The following is a 19,575-nucleotide window of genomic DNA, read 5'->3' as shown; positions in this document are numbered from 1 at the left end:
CATATAGAAACAAAGAAAATTACCAATGCTTTTGCAAATAGGACGAAAGGAATTAATCAAAACAGGAGCATTTGTATTATGGTTTGATGACTAAATCTCAAAAGATAGTGAAAGAGATAAAAGAAACTACCTCATCTATACAGCAACCAAATAAAAAATACAATTCTATACTCCCAAGCAAAGTTTTGTACATCCTGACAACTTCAGCTCCCTATCAAAGATCACAACAATAATCCACAATCCTTAAATTGCCAAATGAAGTCATAGTGGGCAGGTTAAGTAAGGTTACCTTTCTTCTCTTCCACTTGGATCTGTTCCCGGAGCTTATGCTACTTCCCGGTGGGACCAACGACTACTCCCTCTGGACTTCTTCCCTCTGCCTGTGATAGAGAAAGGAAAGGCCTATTCTGTGCCCAACAAATCCATCAATGTCTTGTGCCCTATCAACGTGTACTCATGCTTGCTATATAGAATATCATATGGGAATGGTAGACCAACCATAACTCGTATCCTCCAATCAATAATGAATGCTGATATCCCCGTCTGGTTAACATGCAACGTTTTCCTCTACCTATGGACAAGAGCTGCGAGAAGAAAAACAAACCTTCTCATATACCTGTAGTCAGAAAATAAGAAACCTTTTAGGCCTCGTATAACTTTTTTAGTAAGGAAATACACAATGGAACTATATGTATATATAGGAGGGATAAAGAGTAAGACTCATAGTCATTGTATGGTCCATAATAGACCCATATGAGGAGTCATAGCCAATCATGGAGTTGCACAACATCAGCCAACACATTTCAATACATCAGAATCGACAGCACACAATCACTTCGGATCAATAGTAAAATCAATTTAAAGAGAACAACAACTAAGCAACATACCTAAAATGCTGATTTTCACTAATACCCAATAGAAAAGCAATCAGAAGGTCCTATTGCTCGTGAAATCACTTACAAAGAATTTCGCATCAAGTCGCCAAGCCGACCAAAGAATAAGGCCCCGAGATTCCTTGATCTTCGCCGCTTTTTTTATCAATCGCACGCCCAGTTCAACATAAATCTACACGAGGAGAAATAAAAAATGCCCAACACAACTCATTAGTAACCTTCCAAGAGAAATTACTTGTTAAAAGAGAAAATAGCTTTGCAATTTATTAATTCACGCTTACCTTCCCAGCAGAGATACTTTGTTTAGCGTTTTGATTAATTCTACACGAGCTTCAATATCGCGTGTCATCTATATATTGCATAGCTTTTCGGACCATAGCAAGAATGTACTGTTTAACACCAAATAACAACATGGAACTAGATTTGAGATTTATATTATATTAAATCAATCGAAAAAAAAAAAATGTACCTGTTTGCCGGGCCTCTTCGTTTGGACAATATGAGGATCCGTTCATTAAGAGTTTTCCAAGCACGTGCTCGAAGAATAGAGTTGAATGATATCAATGACGGCTTTCTTAGTAGCGTAAACATTCTCAACAAGTCTACTTTGTTTCTCTACATTCAATAAAGATTCAATTTGTGCATCCAAATTATCCCTCCTTCTGCCGCATAAAAAAACAATAGTAAAAATGAGAAAGCCGGAAATCTAGAAATAAATTGAGATCTATAAACGAACAAACTTACCATTGAATCGAAAAGTTTGAAAAGTAGATTTGAGAGAGAATAAAACCCTAGCTGCTGATGATGACAAGAAAAAGGAACACTAATAAAGAGTTACGTGGGCTTTTCTTGTGGACCACTTAAGGTAAGCCCAATTAATGGCCCAATGTTAGTTTTCCAACCGACTCACGACCCTCCTCATCGCGGCATCATCTGCCTTTGCTTAAAAGGCTCCAACTTTCCAACCCAACACATTGGCCTAAAATGTTATGTGTAAGGCACTAAATAAACTAAAGAGTAGCCAAAGACCAATAAAAACAACCACACCCATACATAAAAATAAAAATAATGAGATTGCTATAAATGGAAGGTAAAAACATATCTGGCGGTAGCCAACTTGCAAAATCCCAGGTTTCGTAATACATGTGGCGGCAATTACAGGCTGTACCTCTACTAACATAGATCGTAGAAATTATGTGTTAGTAGTTACTAACCTTGATATAAGAATGTGGTCGTACAGGATGAGCCATGGGACCAGAATCCTAGAAAATCACCAGCAAACATCAGCCTTTAGTGAGGGGGAAATTCTAAAACCCATGTCCAAAGCTATGGGTTTTACTATTACAGTAGAAATATTACTATATGAGTTTTAACTTTACATACTGAAAATAAATAAAAATCTGTCGTGCCTACTGATTGACAGTTTAACACATTTCCAAAGCTATGTATTGGAATTTTTTTTGTTCCCATGCATTATGCAACAATGCAAGTTAATCTCAACACTAAATCGATCACTACACCTGCTATACAATGTTGTTCTGTGTTTCATGTTTTCTTGCCATAGAATGCTTTTGACATTTGGATGATACAAACAATATATTTTGATGATGATCTCTCTCTCTCTCTCTCTCTATTATACAACACTAGACGAGCCAAGAACACGACAATGTATGAAACAAAATTTGAGTAAAATAATATAACAGAGATAAGTCAAGTCAAGGAGTTGGCCTTTTTGGTCATATATGCAACTCCATCTCGTGAAGAGAATAAAATGCAAGTATAAAATTGTAACATAAGTGAATTATTAGATAATGAGTACAATATATTAAACTAAAAAGAAAACATAGAGAAGAGTCAACAGTGTTTTGCTTTATCTTTTAAAACCAACAAACAAAGCAAAATAACGCATCTCCATAGAAAATCTTAAGAAAGAGAAAAAGAAGAAGGAAGAAAAGCAAAAGATGCCATAAGAACCCTTTTATTTTACCAAAAAAAAAATGGTGGACGTGGGTTTTGCAATTTTCATAGCTAAACTAACCCATCCATGCAAAAAGAAAAAAAAAAAGAAAAGGCTTTCATTTCATGTGTGCCTATGTATATAGAAAAGACAAAGTATATAAAAATATTATAGAATGAGAAAGAAAGAGGAAAAGAAGATGGGATAGTGTTACCTTGAAGAGTTACTCCAAAGAGTAGTATTACTTGAAGAAGCATAATCCACTTCTTGGTTCATAGGCACATCCGACGACACCCTTTGATCCATAAACCGCCAAGATTCAGTCATTTACCCTCACTGACGCCTCCGAGAAATCTTCTTCTCCGGATCCATCGATTGGCCTAATGTCATAAATTTGAGGAGACATTTTGGTTATAACTCATGTGTTTGTATGTGGAACAAAGTTCTAAATGTTCGAGGACCACATTTGATTTTGTGAACACTGAACCATTGTTGTCACGGGAGAACATTGTTTTGGTAGACACATTGTGATTTGGCAATGGAAATAGTAAAGAAATTAATGAGAGTTTGGGGTAAGGGAAGAAATGGATTTTATTTGTAAATGGTTACTGAAAATTGGAATAAAGTTGAACTGCTAAAAGAAAGGTATTGAACTGTGAAGTTTAAGCTATACAAATCACCCGAGGAAGCTGCAGGTTTGTCGGGTTGTCTTCACAAATCCTATACATCTGCAAAGGCAAAGAAAACAAGGACAATAAAGATAAAGAAGATGAAAAAAAGAGACCACAAAGAAAATTTTAAAAAATAAACAAGCACTAGAAAGGAAATGTCTTTGCATAATTCATATACTAACTAATGTACCATTGTCAAAGCGTGTGGATCGTCGGATGGATGTTGGGATATGCATGATATTGTAATGTATTTGTACCTTATGCTGGTATCAATGTTATCCACATTCCAAACCAAATTGAATTAAAAAGAAAACAAAACAAAAAAATGAAAGATTTCTGATGGCCTCCTTTTTCTAAATTTCTGGGAATTTCTTGTTTTGCTTCATTAATATTTACAAAACCGAAAAGTAAGAAACCTGTGGAAATTGAGAACAGCGAAGCCTTGAAACGTCAGCTATCCGCTTAACTGGACGACTCCCCATGTCCGATGAAAATTCCTGTAAGTTGTGAAAGAGTTTTGCAGATTTAAAATCTCAAAATGAAATCATCTAAGCATCCTTCTATCACCAATTGACAGAAGAAAGGAGGATGAGGGATTACCTGATCACGGAAGACAGTGAGGCCTTCCTTTAGGTTGAGCTGGAACCAGTCACAGCATGTCACTCTACAGCAAGATGGAACGAAACTATTTACCAAGATTCGACAGATCTATACTTATTAAGTGCCACGAGGAATCCGTTAATATTGTGAGAAATCCGTTTCGATTTCCATAAACGATGTCTGTAAAGTACCGATCACCTACCTACATTAGAACCACATATAAGTCATGTGGCAACAAAACATGAGAAGATTAGTAACTTATAGATATCTACCATGATAAGCGGTGAGGCTTCACAACCAAAGTATTTTTCAATGTCTTGGTGATCCACCGGCTTCTTCACCCACGAAGTTTATACATGACTAAGTTAAGTTTAAAACGATGATGCCAATTCTAATACAGTGGAGAAAACAAGGTGTGGCTTGCCTAACTTGACAACATTGGTGAGTTAATCACAAAGCAATCCAAATGCAGTAACTAGAAATGCTATTCAATAGTAAATCATTCAAAGGCAACAAAGTGACTTACCGTGGTCTAATGACATGAATTTCAATTGATTGCTCGGCGTTCGAGCTTTGGAACCATTAGCATCATATTGGCTTAATCCTAGCATAAAAAATCAAACATAAACATTAGTCCACAAGTATGAAACAAGATATTTATACAGATTAGGCAATGCCAACTTACCAGAGAGTTGCTAAAAGCGGCAACATTATCACCAAAACAGACTTACAAGAATCCAAGGACGATTCAAGAGGAGGCCAAAGCGCCAGTTTAATAAGGCAACGTAAGTGTATTATCTTTATAAAAAACCACACCTTTAAACCCTCTTTTTCTAACTCTACCCAATCAATCCACCTAATATCTTTCACGTAAATATGAGGTACAAAGAAGATGATTGTCTTTAGTCATCACCGCCAAATGCCGATGATATCCCTTCGAAGTTAAACGCGTGCCTATTCTTACCATGACAAAGAACACTCATTCCAAAGTTCCACCATTCTCCCTCCTCCTTTATCCGGGCTTGGGACCGGCAAAAGAAAAGACTTTCATTACTTTGTAATCTTGGAGTTAAAAACGGGTTATCTCTTCAACCTGCAAAAAACATAAAAACTTTCATAATATAACATTCAGACAATAAACATTCTTATAAACCATCATACCATCATAACAAGCTATAGTGCACAAAATTAGTTATGTCATTCTTACATCTTGCAAAAGGCTCTTACCATTACTTACAAAAACATACTCAAAAACCAAAATAGATGAAGTTTGCATATCCCACACAATAGATTACTCATACTGCAACCTTGATTCAAGCCAAATCAAAGGCCCCCTTTCAACAAAATCACTAAGGTCCGAGCAGCCAAATTGAGGTCCATCATAAATAGGAGCATTGGGAACCAAGACTTCCTCGATGTAGATCTTTTTCTCCCCTCTAAGGACGGTTCTGCCATGGCAAATATTAGGGGTGGTTGTCATAACATATCCCCTAGCAACCGGAACACCATCTCTACCTAATAGGGTAACCTTAAGAGGTGGACTCAACATTTCAGCAGGAGGGTTCACAGGCGGGTTCACAGGAGGGTTCGCAGGAGGGTTCACAGGAGGGTTCATAGATTCAAACATATTCATTAAATTCTGTTGAGACGGACGGCGAACTAAGTTGGAGCCAACATCGGTTCCGGGTGTTATATCCCCATGTGGCGGTTGACTATTCGACATTCCATTGTTGGTTACAAGCTTAAGCATATCCTGACAAAATGAATGACAAAACTAAGAATTATATATATGATGAAAACAATAAGTTTTTTATTTAAGGCAAACTCACCATCAACACACCCTCAACTCTAGCTATGGAGGACTTCATCTCACTCATTTCACCCTTAAATTCAGAATTTGATGAAGACCTTGCTTGTGCTAACATCACCTTCGCAATACTTGTACGCTTTAATTGCTTCTTAGAGAGGTTAGAGCTGATTCCACGAGTCCTACTCTTTTTGTCCGCTCCTAAGACTTCGGTCAATTCGTCATTATCAAAATCAAGATGAGTTGCATTGCCCTCTCCACTTGAAGTTGCACTTTTCTTTTCTTTTGAGCAGCCTCCACCAATTCCTATAGTGTTTTCCATGGAAATTAGTTCAAAACTAACAAGTTAGTACAAACTTAAGGTAAATCAGTCGAGAAAAAATTGTCTATAATAACAAAGTAACGAACTAACAGCCTGCACACTAGTTCGTGCATCATTTACAAAGAGAAATACTATGTCAAAGACTTAACAAAATTATAGTTGGAACTCAAGTGAAATGCAAACTCACATAACGGGCTCGAGAGCTCTCCAAAACAGTTCCATTACGACGTTCATGTCCCCGCTTTCCGGCATTTGTCTACCCGTCCGTGTATCTTGTCAGGATTTTGTTTATTCTACATGTACATTGGTAAACAATTGTTAGCATATCGTGATAAAAATTTAAAAGTTTATGGAAAGACACCTACCATTTTATGCAACGTGTTGGCATACGTATCCCGCCCAAGTGTATGTCGAGAATCATTCAATTTTATATTCTCACCATTCTTCGTGATTTCTTGCCATCACCTCGAAGTGTTCTCATATATTACAAACTGTTCCTAATGATTTGGATCAATGCCGGTTTGGGCATGCGGCGATTTGTTCTTCCAAGGTCTCAAACTTATTCAATATATCTTTTCTCAAGACCCATTTTCCATATCTAAACTTAGTAGAAAAGTTTTTTTTCTGCATGTGAACGAGCTAGTGCTTGGTCGACATTTGTAACTTCAAATTCACGCTGTAAAACACAAGTTATATAGTAATGTGAATGAAGCTAGAACTCAAAATGTCTAGAATGCATTAAAAAAAATCAGAGGTAAACCTTACCATTAAGGCATTCCAAACCTTATCCTTGAATTCAGAATGTACAAGCCTCCAATCAGTGTAACTAACTGGGATACGAGCTCGAATGAGACTACCAGCACGAGTATTCCATCTGGAGGCATTATCACCAACGACAACACCATCAATATCAATCAATATAGGTAACTTCCTAACATTTTCTGATTCTTGCACGTCGCCTGAAGGCTGAGATGGATGTGAAACTGAAGTAGAAGGCTGTGATGCATGTGAGGCAGAACAAGAAGGTTGAGATGCACTAGGCTGTGGTTGACCTGATACCATTTCAAATGAAATCCTAACATATATTGCAAAATAGTCTATTAGTAGTGCGTAACTGAAAAAATATAATCATGAAAGGTGAGAAAGAAGAATAAATAAAAGCATATACACGATTCAATCCAAACAAAAGTATTTCATTACATTATCATAGTTTGGAAACTATAACAATTACAATCAGGTTAAGCACTTCATCAAAGGCTTCAAATTAGGTTGGTCCTCAAGGGTAGATTGGAAAACAGTTGGTACATCTAGTGAGTCAACTCCACACGTCAATCGCCTCGGTGAATGGATGACTACCGACCAATTAGGATTTTTCAAGTCCTTCGAATAAAACACTTGACTAGCTTCGGAAGTGAGAATGACCGGCTCATCAAAATACTGATCAACACTTTTCATCTTATTAAGATTGACCAACACCAAATTAGAGTCTGGACAGAGCTTGCAGCCATTGGTCTTGTCTTCCACCTTCACCCAATTGCAATAAAAGACTACTTGTTGAAAGTCTGTATAGTCCAGCTCTAATATTTGTTCAATAACCCCATACCACTTCGTCGATGCATCTACTGGATTTTTGTCTTTCCTACTTGACGTAAACGAAGTGATTGCCTCCATGCAAACACCACTATCTTGTGTGACAACTGTTTTGTCATGCGACCTAGTAGAAAAGACAAAACCATTGATGCGATACTTTCTATACTTTTTAGCTTGGTGTAATGGTCCTTCAACTAATCGCCATAAGTCATTCTTGGTGTCGTTTGCAGCCAATAACTGTAAAAAGACAATAGTTAGAAAGCTAATATTACTAACTTCAGATTTCCTATTTAACTAATGGATGAATTAAACAATACCTTGTTATATAACCAGACAATGAAATCTGTTTGTATCTCAAGACTTCCGACTTTGCAATCCCTTTTCCTCTACCACGAATTAGATTGTAAGGGCGGTATTCACTACAAATCGTTCATGCAATTACGCATGAGTATTTTCATGTAGAGTACTAGAGTAGGTTTAGAAACCAAATGTCCAAAAAAAAAACACTGTGTAGTAATCATCAAGCTTTTCGACGCCTAGTCGAAACGGACCCATCTATGATTTGAATCCATTGTTTAACACTTAGAGTCACATCTTACCATCGAGCAAAGGCCCTTCATCACTATACTCGCCATCTTCATCCAGAAAGGCTACACGCTTCGATTTATGATTTCCGTCCCGCGAATTGGGCATATACTCCATAGCATACCTAACTGACTCAGAAATAATATACGACTCTGCAATGGACCCTTCAACATATCGTTTATTGCTGGGAATATTTTTACACTCTTTCATCGCCCTATTAGAACAAGAAATTTAAGTATACACTTTCAATTTTTAAAATCCAATTATAGAAAAAGCTAGAGAAGATATTAAGGTAAAAGTAATTTACATACCGTTCAAATGGAAACATCCACCTTTGATGCACAGTTCCACAAAGTAGCGCTTCATCAGCCAAATGCACCATGAGGTGGATGCTGATATCAAAAAACGATGGTGGAAAATATTTTTCAAGCATGCACAATGCTTACGCAACCATGTACTTGGCCTCTTGGATATGTTGCGAACTAAGACTTTAGAGCACAACAAGTTGAAGAATAAGCTTATCGATGAATAGCTCTTCGCGAGATCGCGATGTTTAGGAAAAGCATGTTGAAGCAATACAGGTAGCAAATAACACATAATGACATGATAGTCATGTGATTTCATTACGAGCAAACCAGGTGGATTTAAAGCGACAATGTTGCTCAGATTTGATGAGAAACCAGAAGGAAGCTTCAAGTCCTTCAAAATTTTGCAGAAGTTTAACTTCTCGTCTTTAGTTAAGACAAATGGAGCCTTCGGTTTTATTGGTTTCCCTGTGACTGGGTCTGATTGCATCCACTGACCACTATGAATTCGCATCTTCCTCATATCTTCTCGCGCACCTACTGTATCCTTTGACTTGTCTTTCTTATCTAGGATGTAATTTAGTAGATGTTCCGCAACATTTTTTCAAGTATGCATCACATCAACAACATGTCGGATTTATGAGTGGGCCAATAGGGCATATCCCAAAAAAATAGACCTTTTATACCAAGCCTGCGTAACTTGAACATCTTCATCATCTACACTATCATCCAAATTCACATCAGATGTGCTTCTTTTGCTACTGTTGGGATTTTACCGGCTTATACTTGATATGACTCTTCTTTGCATAACTTTTTCTCCACTTAACCTTTGTGGAGCAATGTTCAACTCTTGATCTTAAGTCCCAAGTAAAACGGGTGACCCAACGGAAGAAGAAAGGCGATAGTTTGTGTAAACAATCTTCTTTGCATGCTTAAGATATATCGATTGAGTGTTATCGGAACAAATCGGACATGCTTTGTAACCATGTGTTATGCAACCCGCTAAGTTTCCAAGAGCAGGAAAATCATGAATACCCCACATTAGCATAGCTCTCAAGGTAAAATGCTGTTTTTTATGCATGTCATAAGCCAGCACCCTTCCTTCCATAACTGTTCCAACTCTTCATACAATGGCTGAAGAAAAACGTCGATATCTTGACCCGGTGCCACTACAACAGAGCATGGTTTTAGCAGCGCCATACTCCATCGCTAAAGGTGCCTTTGAGCGTGGCAAAAGATCTGTCATAAACGCACGGAGATGGCGTTGCAAAGGCGTGGCTAAAAGTCGTCTCAAATACTCAAATGCAACGCCAAAGGTGGCGTGGCAAATGTTCCAAGTTTGTTCGCGGCCGAGGGTGCTTTGCTAATACACTAATTCCGTTGCTACTTCATTTATTAAAATTAAATTAATTGCAAATTTTTTCAAACTATTTGCGGCGCATGGCGTCACAAAAAGAGAGCTTGTAACAACTAGAATGGCGTTGCAAAAGTGATACCTTTAGCTATTATTAACTAAGGGCCAAAAGGCAACTTTTGCAACACTATTTCGGCCATGGAAAGTTTAAATATTTGCCTACATAGTGCGGGGAAATTTAAATATTTATTTGAACATTTGGCGTGGCAAAAGGCGTCCAAAAATTTAGCCACACACCAAGCGTGGCAAAAGATGTCTACGTTCTTGTAGAATCAAAGCTTTTAGCTACACCAAAATTGTTGCGAATGATATAAACTCTCGTGCTTTATTTGAGGCGATTTAGCATTGCAAATGGTGCAATTCATACATGTACATTTCCATTTACATAATCCTGCCCAAAACATTTTTTTATAGAACACGGTAATCCTATAACAATTCACCACAAATCATAACAAAATGAATTTCATTAATAAATCATTCAATACAAAAGATCTTAAAGAATTCACATAACTATTTTTTGAAAAACATCGTCTCACATAATCTTAACAACGTTCAACTAAATTTAGACGAATTATTCAAAACTAAAATTTCACAAATAATGTCTATAACATGCTAATTTGAGCAGCATCCACTCGGAGCTTCTTCTTGATTCTACTACTTCTGGCGACCAATCGACCAATGCGGCACAACAAAAAAAAAAAAAAAAAAAAAACGTAAGTAAATTTATTAGAAACATTAATAAACCTAATATACACTCAAGTTGGCAATGCATGTGAAACTATGCACCTCATATATGCGTAAATTGGTGCCCATGGCCAAAAGAACTTATCAAAGTTATAACTCGATCACATTCATGAAGGTCTGAGGATCAAATAAGAAGACAAAAATAGTAAAAACTAATAGATTTTGAACTAAATTGTACATGTAAATGCCAAACCATTAAAAACCTCGTGTCATAAAGTTATCACCAATGAAACAATAAAATAAGCAAGGCTAAACATCAAGTAAATCAAGCAAACAAGCTCAACTACAAAAGCGGTTCAAACGGATGGCAGAGTCGGGATGTAAAGATATCAACCAACCTATAATGAGATTTTTAACCCCTACCTATGATTTAGGAGTTAGGGAAGTCCCGCCCGGCTATTCCTTCTATCCCTTGCTCTTTGTTTAACAGGGCGGAATATCCTTTGTCCTAACCTTTTTATCCTTGGCTATTCCTTCTATCCTTTGAAACTATTTTAAAAGTACCAAATTCGTCCTATTAGAACATTCATGTAATTAAACTTACCTTAAATAGTAGGCTTTGTATGCTGCTGGACCTTCTTTGAAGAGAACTGACAAGCCATTCTTGAATAAAAAATGTAGTAACTAGATGAACAACCAACAGTCATAATCATAAGGTGAGTATCAACATAATTTACTTTCAAGAAGGTCGCGGATAGAAAAAACAAAATGATAAAACAAATCCCAAGACCTCAAAAATTCTAATCAGTATCTAAGTCAAGCAACAATTACATGCTTTTACATCAAATCCCAACCCAAGTAATACACAAATTTTACAGATACACTTTCAAGAATTCTCAAAAGTCAAATATGAAGTCGTCACCATGTTGTGAATGCTGTTGCATTTTATTCATCGAAAAGAGTCAGAGCCAATATTTTTCATTCTTCCATGCATACCTGAATAATAATTTGTTGAAAAGAATACTAGCATATTTTGGTATTCTCAGTTATCTTGGTGATCAAAATGTAGAATTTGATTGAACTAACTCCAATGCTAATGTTCCATCCCATGCTTACCAAGTAATAGACATGGACATAAAAATATGTACCTTATCCCTATGACAAAGAAGTTCTAAAACTCTCTGGCTCCAACAAAGCATAACCGGCATCCTCTAGCCTGCTTTCAAGTCCGCGATTAAATTATTTTCGACAATAAAAGATCCAATCTTTATCTATTTATTTACAAAATCACTAATTTGTTGGTATACAATCAAATTATTAGTAACCAATAATCACCTTCGTTCTAACTTCAAAGCAATGTTATCAACTTGAGTCCGATTATCTTGCACCACGAGAAAACAACAAAGCAAATGCACTCAAACTTACCTGCACAATAATCAAATCCTATTTTCTCACCAAACCCATTGTCATAAACTTAAGCGAAAAAAAAGAAAAAAGAGACTACCTCTTTTTTTTTTCATACATGGACTTTGAATCATATAACTTCATATTCATATTCTATATGTCGATAAGTTTACATGGAATTGACTTGTCGACTTTAGAATTTAGGAGGGAGAGAATTAATTGTAGAATGGTGATGAATAAATCAAAGTATTCTTTCCTACTAGGCTAGCTAGACAATGGCCGGACTCCATAGTCTCATTCATATATCCATGTTAAAAGAGTTAAATGGAATATACTAGGTGTGTATGCTACTTCTACATGCTTGCACTATATCGGACTTCAGTGCTTTGGGGACAACCACGAACTTCTGCAAGAACATAGATAAAACCATCACTTCACGGTTAGGCCTTTGGACATGAAAATTAGAAAACTAATACATAAATAGTCCAAAGTAGATGCTATATACCTTGCTAAAGTAACGCTGAAGTAAGAACTCCTTATTATATAGTAAGAACACCACACATACCATAATAGTATAGCAAATTTGACATTACCTGCAGAGATAAAAATAGGTAAAGGTACCTCATCCTTCTGGCCAGCCAAAGCCTTTGCCAAGGCGTTTACTTCAACAACCTTCTGTGCAGCAAATGCCAACCATGACTTGATTTCATCGTCTAGCTTAGTTTCATTGACAAGATCAACGGCAGTGTGGAGAAGCGATGTGGAGGTAGAAACAACAAGCTTGTCTGCAAGGAAAGGGCAAACAACTTGATTAGAAATTTCTAAAAGAATGCATAGTAAAATGCTGGTCTAAATATCTATGCAAGGAAAAAAAAAGTTTAGAAGGGTACCTTTTCCAACAATGCCCTCAAGAGCACCTGCAGAGTCTTGAGGAGAAGCGGCAAGATCATTTGCCCGGATATTCCTCCCATCTACCAAAAAGCAAAAGATATTTCCACGATGGGAATCCACCTTTGATCAAATCAAGGGTCTTTGAACCTCGAATAAAGTCAAAGCCAAAACCAAGTAACACCCTTCAAAGCGGTGAGAGTCTTATATGTCTCATTTTGGAATGTCGACAAAATAAGTTTCAATCAATCACGTTAAGACCCGATAAGGGATGACTCTAGCTCTAGCAGGTGCTTGTAAATGCTTGTAATTGGTGGGGTTCAAGGTCCTTGGCGAGGGTGGGCTCATCAAACTGAATCCAAGAAGCACCGGCCACGCCGGTTCGCCCACAACTTCCCTGCAGAGGTTCAACGGATACTCATTGTTAAGCCAAACGAGGAAATCAAAAATACAGACTACAAATAAACTGGTACCATACTCTCCAAACTTACTTGTAGATGGGAAGGATCTTTCCAATAAGAGATAGAAGAGAAAAGGATTTCTCCACACCCTTTGCAGGTTTTGAAAGCAACAAGTAGGAGACAGGGCCTACAAGGACTGGAACTGTATCAATTCCGAGCTGCAAAAGAGAAACGACAAGATCGAGTTATCTGAAACAAATAAGTTGACCAATACAACTCCATAATGTATGAAAAGTCCTCTCTCTTCAGTTATCCCGAGTTGTTTGTTTAATTTTCCTAGAAGCAACACAATGGGACCTCAATATTTCCGAAGTTAGCACTTATATCATGTCAGATATAGTAGCGGAAATACTTGAATTTTTAGTTTAAATTGATGTAATCATGCATAACAAGATCATATCTGAATAACTTAGAGTTGGGGACTTAGATGTGACACTTTTATCAAGGATAAAATCTAGTCATCTTAGCAAGTCGTGTAGAAGTAGGACTACCAAATGGCTTCTGCACAAACATTTCGATAGGTCATCTCAGCTCAAATAGGTATCAGCTAATACATTTATCAAACAGAACAAAAATTCAGACCATGGTTTTACTCCATTATGTGTAAACTAGACATAAACGTGCAACAGATAGACATTGACAAGGGCTAAAAATATGGTTACATTTGATAATTAGCTAACTATTAGTAGTTGTATGTCTTATTAGGGAAATTACATATAAATAAGAAACATGATTATTAATAAAAATCAAATAGCATTCAAAGCATATATATACCGCTTGGCCTCCTTGTACTTTCGGTCCTTTGCTTTTTTGTAAGCGTAAGAGAATTTGGTCTGGTCCCAACTCTGGGACAATGAAATGGCTGTAATAGTGATCAAACAAACAGGTTATTACTCACTCCTGCTAATCAATGACATTTTCAGAAAATTTTAAGTGATGGATTGATCACTTACTAGTTGGTGTCAAACCACTTGGTCATTTCCATAGCGAGCGCGGAAGCATTTCCTCTTGCCATGGAGAAGTAAGTGTCCAAACCGATTTCTCCACCGGTCGATTATATCTAGATGGAACAGCTCCAACCATTGCAGTTGTATCAAGGACACGGTCATAGTATGAGAAGGTGTTGCTTGGAATATACTTAATCCCAAAGACCGGACATCGTTTTCGGATGGAAGACACGAGATTTGCGGCAACCATCATCCAAATCCTCGAGACTACTCTTCTTATCCCGAGAGAAAAGATTCCAAAGCAAACTTGAGTTCTCTCTTTGGCCCCATACGAGGATAACCAACAATGTGAGGCCATTGTATGCTTGTATCAACATAAGCGACCAAATAAAGTCAATTTTACCAATCAAAGTCTTTTATTTAAAGAAGAAAAAAAAAACAATACTTATTATTTTTGACATTCGAATATATCTGGTAAGAGAATGGTAAAAAAAAAAAATCAATATTATATTATCATATGCTTGATATCAGAAAAGTACTCTATAAGTTGAAATTTAGCATTTACCATATCAAAATTAATCCGTTCGCTAATGAGCGCCATTGCCATGAATTAAATTCAAAATATTGAGATCAAATGGAAACTACATACACAAAATAATAATAATAATAATAAAAATTACAAGGCTATTAATTGGAAAACTTGCTTAGATTGAAACTATAAACTAAACAATCACAAACCCGCATTAAATAATTAACTACACATCAATTGTGTACAACATTTAACGGATTATTCGTGTCAATTTAAGTGACACAAGCTCACATCAAAATTTTCGTTCTAACTATGCATGCCTCATTCTAACTTAAATGGTGTAAATATGTATAACCGAGTTTAGCTCAGTACATATTTCACAAGACATCTCGATATAATTGAATAAACATACTCGGTAGTACAATGGTTGAACACAAAGAGTCCCTTACATATACAATGACAAAATGGATAATAGAGAAAGATAACTGAATAAACCATTAATGAAAAATCATAAATTTACTCAAACTCCAATCAATGGAAATTGATAAAATGAATGGACAAAACAAGTGAGATGACAACTTTAAATCTAAAGTGGAAGTAGTTCACACTAACACGCTTTTATATAAATTGTTCCATGAACTGAAGGGAAGACAACATTGCTTTAACCACCTTTTGGAGTTCAATTACTAAAGATAGAAACCTCAATATATTACTATCACCAACTATGACCCATCGTAATCAAGAAATGAAAAGTAGAAAAATGAATGACCTTTGTATAAATATAGTTTTATATACACAAATTTCTTAATCACTTCACAAGCTTGTAAAATTGGAATTAACTATTACAATTGATGACTTCTTCTTACTCCTCAAACAGTGAATTAATTGTTAAAACTTATAAACATGAAAGGGTTTTCAAGCAATCGATTGACAATTCCGGGGTTTTCATGCCAAATCTGAACTAAACCAACAAGAAATTCATTTTCTTAGAAGCGTCTCACAAACCCGGTTGGTAAACCCTAACCCCCAAATCCAACATATCATTTTCTGTTTGATTAATGAAAAACCAAACGAGAAAGTTATAAAGAAAAATGAAAACCCATACCTTGGAGTCTAAAGGGTAAGGAGACGAGCCCACTCACCCAAGAGATGGAGGGAGAGAGGAAGAGAGAAAAACATAAATTAGGACTGGTGGGCGGAACTTTGTTGAGTACTTCAATTCCGTTGGACGCAAAATTTCGTTGCTAAAGAACGGAACTATGTTGAGCCGGTCGTTGTTGTGTTGAACAAGGTTCAGTAAGACTAGGGTTTGGATTTGTGGAGGGGAGGAAGAAATGGAAATAACTGTTTTGGAGAAAAGTGTGCGATGGATGAGGAGAGGGGAATTTTTCACAGCGACGGTATCTAACAAATTTAAGACTAACTTGTTCATCCTATATCAACGACAAGAACAAACGTCCTTAATTTTTCGAGAAAAACCACACGACAGGTTCTTTTCTTAATTGGGACTAAGAAGCCCGTCCTAAATTAAAGACACCAACCCCGTCCTAATACCCGTCCTTTTTGACAATTGGTGTAGTGCCACCGTGAATCATAATCTGACACTTGATTTGAAATTTAATTATTATTGATATTGAATCCGCCATCAATGTATACAAGTTTATATATAACATGCGACATTGCAACATGGCCAAAAAGAGTTTGTGCGTGGTAACATGAAATTATGAACAGAAGAAAGGGCTTATGGTAATAAATGGTTAAGCTAATATTGAACACCATAACTATTTTCATGTTTCCATCATTCAAAAAAATTATGAATATGGATGTATCTTTGAAGAGGAGAAACTGTACAAAACAAACCTGGATTGTGGTTACATTTCCTTGCTGCGTGAATTGTGATTTGAGGACCTGAAGCATGTTTTAGAACAAATATTGTCAATAAGAAAAAGTTCAAATCAATGGAATAAAACTGAGAAAAATACCCAAAACCAAAACTAATTGGCTATCAAACTAATTATCCCAAAATCCAATAGTTAAAGACCTAAAATCACATATCGAACCAAAACCCATTAATACCCAAAACCAAAGTCGAAGCTTGACCTCATTGATGGAGGAGGATCTGACCCAAAACAAAAACCGAAATTAAAGCTTTAAACTTTAATAAAGAGAGGTGGAGAGTGATAGAGAGCTTATCATAGCTTTGTAGTGGTGGTGGGGGTGAGGCCTCGAAACTTTAAGTGAAGAAGAAAAAAGAAAAGAAAATGGGGGGTGGAGAGAGACAAAAGTATTTTTAGGTGTTTTCTTATTTTACCATTTTTTCGTGGAGGAGAGAGAGAGAGTGAACTGTTTTTGGGTTTTCTAATTTTTTCGGTTCAAGCCCATAATAAAAAGCCCCCCACAAAATTTGGTTTAAATCGAATCTCGGCACATAAAAACCCATTTGACACCAATGTCGTCCCCAACAGGGTAAACAAAAGTTTATGCTAATGAAATGAAAAACTTCGCTCACGGACAACCCGTTGCTTTGATCACTTCTATTGTAGTGACAACAAATAGCGTTGCCAAAGGTTGATTTTCTTAAAATAAAATATTTATTCATTTTCTAAAAAAATAATTAGACCATTTGCCGCACCGTAAGCATTGCAACAATAAATCCAAGTAAGTCCAGCACTAATAGAGAGGCAAACCTCTAGCAACACTGGAAGGCGTGGCAATTGATAACTTTTACCAACAATTTTGGGCGTTGTTTACTGCAATAGACCCTTTACGTTGTAGTGTGCCTTCGCCAGTATCGACAAACACATCATTTGGAACTCGGCTTCATACATAAAGAAGGGGGGAGATTATAAGGTACCAAGTAAACAGGCCAACAACTATAGCTAGTGGATTATATTCCACGGGGATTGAAACCATCGGTTGCAATTCCAAGCCAAACATTACGCTTCCTTCCGAAAGCAAAATCAGGCCAACTCTTTTTACATGTTTTCCCTTTGGATTGAGTCGATGGGATGTCGCGATATGATCCCAAGAAGGTGTAGCTCGGTGCGTGCCATGTCATTTCGTTAAGCTATCCATGGGATAGTGTACAACCTCTTGAGCCTTGGAATCAAGGGAAAATGTCTCAAAACTTTATTCGCTCTTTTGTTTCTTTCTTACCCATCTTTCCTTCTTTCACTTTGTATCCGGGTGCTTTAATCGGCGACATTCCGTTAACTTAGCATCATCTTTCCAAGTATAACATACAATTGTTCTCACATGCATGGATACTTGTGGCTTTCATTCCTAGATCTTTCAAAGCATTGCTTTCATTCTGGGGGTACTTTGATGGCAAAGTGATTCCTTACGGGAACCATATCCTCAAAAGGGACAAAAGTGCGGAACACACTAGTTCCCGACCAACCATATTTCTTCTTCAAGTTATGAAGGTCAACAATTGCGAAAGTGTTGTAGCGGGAGCCTCACATGAAGGGTATAGCTTTTGTTCGCCATTTTCTTGTATTCGTTGTACCTCTTCCCCAAATCAGGTTCAAGAACAGGTGGTGGTTCAAAATCCCCCATATGATTTTCTTCATCCTCATTCAAATCACATGCAACTACTTCATGCACTCCATAAGAAGCATCAACAAAATTCCCCATCCCAAGCCCCTTGACCTCGGTGTTTTCTTCTTCAATCAATCGGCTCCACCCATCGGATCCGCACATGGGTTCTCACCATGTAAAACCCATACACGATAATTCTTATCCATCCCGTACCTAATCAAATGTCTAGAGATTGTATCAAACACAAAGTGTAACGCCCGTATTTTAAAAATACGTTTTTATCTATTTAATTAATTAATTTAATTATTTATTTATTTTCAAAATTCGTCGGATTGGACTCGGGATACGTGGGCCTGGTTTGGGCCCGAGTTGGTGTTAGGCTTGGGTTTTGGACCCAAGTATATAAACACATTTTTCTAGAGAATAGGGTTCAGAGAAAAATAAAATATTAAAAATGGAGGCATAGAAAAATTTGGATTCTTTGGAGGGTGGGGCTTTGACGGTTCGGACTCTGAGGGATTCGTCGAGTCGTTCATCTGGTGAGTAGCTATTTTGCTATTTCACGGGTTTTCCGTGTATCGGAGTATACCGACTAAGGTTTGACCTATTAATCTTGTTCATTATCTTTGCGTGTTGGACTTCGTGACATTTGTATTATTAAACTTTGTTATATTTGGATTTTGTCATTAAACCGTCAAACCGTGTTAAAATTGGGTAACCGTCGAAGGCTTAATTTTGAGAGCATCAATGGCGTCGCCCAAAACGGTATCGAAATTGTGTTTTTGACTTGTTGAAATTTCTGTATTTGTTGTTGGTGTTTGGTGGTGGACTGATGAGGGTCGAGTGGGGGCAGTGGAGCTTGGAGGCGTTAATGGCGCCGGTGTTTGGGCTGTGTTTTTGGTTTAAATTGGTTGTTGTGTTTTGTGGTGATGTGGTGTGAGAATGGATGAGTGGGGGTTGGAGTACGGTGGTTGGGCT

The 19,575-nt window shown here is 37.0% G+C and overlaps 1 protein-coding gene, 1 long non-coding RNA gene and 2 pseudogenes across 3 annotated transcripts; all 4 read right to left on the bottom strand.

The window, feature by feature from the left end:
- Positions 1 to 52: 52 nt before the first annotated feature.
- Positions 53 to 736, bottom strand: LOC147504520 (uncharacterized). Its single transcript, XR_015220414.1, has 2 exons — positions 605 to 736; positions 53 to 211 (listed from the first exon to the last, which is right to left on the bottom strand). It is a non-coding gene; the product is annotated as an uncharacterized LOC147504520 (long non-coding RNA).
- A 1,142-nt stretch (positions 737 to 1,878) lies between these two features.
- LOC147504519 (phosphatidylglycerophosphate phosphatase 1, chloroplastic/mitochondrial pseudogene) lies at positions 1,879 to 5,031 on the bottom strand (annotated as a pseudogene). The gene is made up of 5 exons (XR_015221017.1): positions 4,807 to 5,031; positions 4,394 to 4,456; positions 4,122 to 4,323; positions 3,938 to 4,018; positions 1,879 to 2,155 (listed from the first exon to the last, which is right to left on the bottom strand). The product of XR_015221017.1 is annotated as a phosphatidylglycerophosphate phosphatase 1, chloroplastic/mitochondrial pseudogene (transcript).
- Positions 5,032 to 5,395: 364 nt separating this feature from the next.
- Positions 5,396 to 6,438, bottom strand: LOC147504518 (uncharacterized). Its single transcript, XM_086557353.1, has 2 exons — positions 5,951 to 6,438; positions 5,396 to 5,874 (listed from the first exon to the last, which is right to left on the bottom strand). Exons 1-2 carry the CDS (start codon positions 6,248 to 6,250, stop codon positions 5,413 to 5,415), a joined length of 762 nt encoding a protein of 253 aa, XP_086413479.1. The 5' UTR covers positions 6,251 to 6,438; the 3' UTR covers positions 5,396 to 5,412.
- A 6,223-nt stretch (positions 6,439 to 12,661) lies between these two features.
- LOC147504517 (5-methyltetrahydropteroyltriglutamate--homocysteine methyltransferase-like) lies at positions 12,662 to 18,759 on the bottom strand (annotated as a pseudogene).
- Positions 18,760 to 19,575: the final 816 nt, after the last annotated feature.

This window comes from Coptis chinensis, chromosome 4 (assembly GCF_015680905.1).
Source record: "Coptis chinensis isolate HL-2020 chromosome 4, ASM1568090v1, whole genome shotgun sequence".
In the NCBI taxonomy this organism is placed as follows: Eukaryota; Viridiplantae; Streptophyta; class Magnoliopsida; order Ranunculales; family Ranunculaceae; genus Coptis; species Coptis chinensis.
This window is presented reverse-complemented; position numbering and strand designations above follow the sequence as displayed.